The 4,135-nt window shown below is 36.5% G+C and overlaps 1 protein-coding gene across 1 annotated transcript; it reads right to left on the bottom strand.

The window, feature by feature from the left end:
- Nucleotides 1-311: 311 nt before the first annotated feature.
- LOC117338951 lies at nucleotides 312-3,088 on the bottom strand. The gene is made up of 3 exons (XM_033900315.1): nucleotides 1,700-3,088; nucleotides 1,073-1,291; nucleotides 312-845 (listed from the first exon to the last, which is right to left on the bottom strand). Exons 1-3 carry the CDS (start codon nucleotides 3,068-3,070, stop codon nucleotides 312-314), a joined length of 2,124 nt encoding a protein of 707 aa, XP_033756206.1. The 5' UTR covers nucleotides 3,071-3,088.
- Between the last annotated feature and the right edge of the window lie 1,047 nt (nucleotides 3,089-4,135).

Below are 4,135 nucleotides of genomic sequence, written 5' to 3'. Positions count from 1 at the left end.
CAAAAAAATAACAAAATAGCATGTTATCAGAATATAAAAAAAATGTTGTCATAGAATATCATCAAAATATGTTAATCAAGATATAATCAAAGTAGCATGACTAAGATGAACATAATTTTCCAATGGTTAATGAATCCTGATGATACAGGATTAAGTGATTTCATTTGAGGAAATATAGATATTTACCAAAATGTCCACTGACATGTGTGACCACATAGCTGATACAAAAAACATCTAATCAACATCACGTCCGACGAGAAATGATAAAATATCAATGTCATAATATACACCAAAATAAACCGTACACCTTATCACTCCTCCGGGTCACTATTGTCGCTATCAGATCCGTCTACAAGTTCTGGAACCTTAGCAGCGTCTTCCAGAAATGCAGACCAGTCTTTTACGCCCCTAACACTTCCCACATGTCGTGCATATCCCAGATACCAAACAACAGCTGATACATGTGCGCATGTGCCGACAACTCGAGCTCCAGCCTTGCATTGACAAAACCAGCCTAAAACAACAGCGGGACTGTACTCAATCCAAAGAAGATATTTCTTCGCACTGGTGTGTCGACTTTGAATACGGGCACGCAGCATACCATTAACCTCATCATTAACCATGATTGTGTAGTCGCCGTCCTCGCTTAAGTGCTCTGATGTGTAAGAACGAGCAAGCTTCACTTGGTACACTCCGATAGTCAGGTTTCTGATGTCTTCTTCTGACATGGAGGGAAACTGGTCAACAGCATCGGCAACATCTATAGATTTCCAGGAGTGATTTCGGATGTCGAGATTCTCCTCCTGGACACGCTGCTGAAGAGCATTCCCCTTGGACGCCAGAACCTAAAACAAAAAAACCCAGATACTTTGATCAATTCATCATTCATGCCAAAATTCCAGACTCAAAATAACCTTATGACCATTTTTTGATATAACGATAATGTTAAGTTTTTGCAAAGAGATGTCTCTACAAATGTAAAATTAATCAATTCTAGTGACAAAATTATGGTAATACACAGTCCGACTCATGAGATATATATACCTAGTTTATCTATTTAAGTTTTTATTACCTTCATCTTAGCTGCTACCAGTTGGTCACCTTCAGTTGTGCCAGTGTTGAGTGGTGTTCGGTAGCGGTTGCACAGGGCTGCAACAAGCCGCACGTAGTCGCCGATGGCTGGTATCTGAGTGTTCGGCATGACATTCTGAAGATATCGCCACTGCTTCAACCGTCCATTTACTGACTCGACTATCCATCGGATTTTTGTAACGAGTCGAGAAGCATTGGCCTGGAACAGAACATATACACAAACACTTAAAAATTTTTTTTTTCTATTTATGAACATATTTAATCAAAGTGACAGATGTTCCCCAACAAGTGTATAAACATGTAAATAATATGGATACAGTTCTCAGTAGCTCTATATAATGCGTTTGTCTGCAAACATCTGGCATTCATATTAACATGATGTATAAAAGTTCAATACTTATTTATGTTTACATTCCATACATTTTTTTTTCAAAATGTATGATGACTGCACAATATTTGGTTATGTTGGGAGCATCAACACAACACTTATTATAATTGTTTATGTCACAGAAGAATTGCAATGTAACAATCTCTAGGTAATTGTATCACTTAATTAAATTGTACGTTTATACTCATAGTAATAACATTGAATATTTTGTAATATTACCTCTTCTGTTGTGTGTTGTTTTTGACCTTTCTGAAGGAATGTTGGCATCTGGTACTTTATTCCGAGGTCACTCAGAAACTCCAGGGAATCCCTAAATCCTCTGTCCACAACTAGGAGGTCATCTGTCTGCAGCCAATCCTTCATGTTCTCCATGTTGGTCTGGATATTATGTTTCAGTATGGAAGCATCGTTGTTTTTTGAATCGGCGTGATATGGTCCCAGAATAGAAACGATGTACCCAGTCGTTGTTACGATCACCATGGGTTTGACGAGTGGTCTATTTTTATGTATGCTGTAAGATCTTCGTTGAAATTGAAAATTGTTACTCTTTTCAATGTATATGTATGTGCCGTCCACAACTAATATAGCGGGCTTGTTGATCATGGTGCCAAACAATTCTTGCGCTAGTGGTCTTGTATGGTGCTCAATTACGTCATCTCGTGTAACATGCTGGAATCCCACATTTCTTGGTGTGAAATTAACAGAAAGAAATTGTCTTGCACTCATAATCGCCCTGCGCACACTAGATTTTCCTATATTAAATAAAGTGGACAGTAGTCGGTTTGACATACCTGTTCTCAATTTAACGAGCAATAAGGCAATACATGTTCTACTTGTTCGGTTTTTTGTACATCGAATGGATGTGCTACTCGATAAAAGTAAGCATAAGTCATTGAAGTCAGCGTTTGTAATGCCTGTGAGATTCTGATAATCTGCGTCAGTTAAAGAATAGTTATTATCAAAGTCAATTCGGTATCGTTCATTTCGCACTACAATAGCTCTTATGTTTGCAATTAGTGACGAAATATCAGTTTTATTGAAATATGTGCTGCCTTCCTGAGAATTCGTCGAGTTGTCGGTCACAGAGCAAAGTGCCTCTTCATTAAAATATTTATCTGAATCAAGGTGTTTACAGCAACATCTAGATCCAGCTAGAAGCAGATGACCCTTTTCTTCAAATAGTCTAGTTCTGCAGTCGATGGAGACTGTCATCAATTTTGAACCTCTCTTTTTGCATATACAGCAGGTGGAATGACTGTTACCAGATGACAAAATGGGTAATGGAATATTTTGAGGACTTTTAAATTGGTTATCATTTCTAGGTTTTTTAGGCGGTGGAACATAGTTCGGATCTTTTGGTGTATCTTCACTATCGGTCACATTTTCACACAGCTTAGGTTTTACAGTTTTTGCTGACCTTTTGTATTTCACAAAACATGTTTGACATGTAACGTCATTTGCTGTTACTTCTATGGCCAAATGCTGAATAAAGTCTTTGTAGACATCAGTGTTAACAAATCTTCTTTCTTTTGGCCGTGTACGTTTGCCACACGCAACGCATTGAAAAGACTTAGGCCCGGACCCTGGCATTCTCCAATACAAATCATAAATAATATTTTAGTATATGTTAACAAATATTAATTTCTTTTTACATATTTTGTTAATTTAGTGGTTAATATATATATATAGTATTGCCCATGCTTTTTTAATTGAGAAGATACAACAGGGTTTAATGAAAACTAGTTTGAAATAATTTTAATACATTGTACTAAATAATTTAGTATTGACCTATTTTAAATGCTTAAATACTCTTCTGCATTCCTGGTTAATGTTACATAACCAAAATTTAAGTGAAAACTCAAATCAGGTCATAAAAAATAACACAAAACACTGAATTTGGGAAATCATGCTTTTTAAAAAAATAAAAAGAAGACAAAATTCTGATCCAGATTTGGCTTAAAAGAAGTAAAATTATTTGATTTTTTAATATTGAATTATAAAACGAATTTCTCAGAAATACTTGGAAGATTTAAAAAAGAAAAAGAAAAAAAAGGTCATTTTAATTTCCAAAAGAAAAAAAAATTCACGTCAAGCGGTCTTGAACCCGCGATCTTGGGCACTGTGGCCAATCATTCAACCCCTGCACCACGCTGGCGGAATGTCAGAAAACAATGTTTAAATGCAATTTATACGTAAAAGCCAGCAGCGTAAATTTTTCGCGTTCCATTTTCAACCACATTTTTCGATTTTCGATTATTTAAACTGTGCGAGTGCCTTAACATTACAGTTAATGTAAAACTCATGGTATTTTATACATAATCTTCTAATAAACCTGTCCTACGACGGTCAGTGCAGCCGTTTTTGAAGATGTAAACACTGAAACACTTTGCAGCTGTCGTCTGCCCGCGTCGGGGCAGCAGAAGAAACACATTATTTTCTTTCTTTTCAAATGATTTGTATAGATCTACCATGATCATAACACAAAAACAATTCTTTATTGATAACGAAAAACAGCAAACACTAGGGGATGTACTGTTGGGCCTGTCGTAGTTAAAGCGACGGCGACCGGACGATCGAAAGCAGCACTGTAGACAATCTACTGCATTGTATGTGTATGTTAATGACAGGACTGAAAGAAAAGGCCACTTTATACGG

Source organism: Pecten maximus, chromosome 12, assembly GCF_902652985.1.
Source record: "Pecten maximus chromosome 12, xPecMax1.1, whole genome shotgun sequence".
NCBI classification, from domain to species: domain Eukaryota; kingdom Metazoa; phylum Mollusca; class Bivalvia; order Pectinida; family Pectinidae; genus Pecten; species Pecten maximus.
The sequence above is the reverse complement of the archived record's forward strand: the minus strand, read 5'-3'. Positions and strand labels throughout refer to the sequence as shown.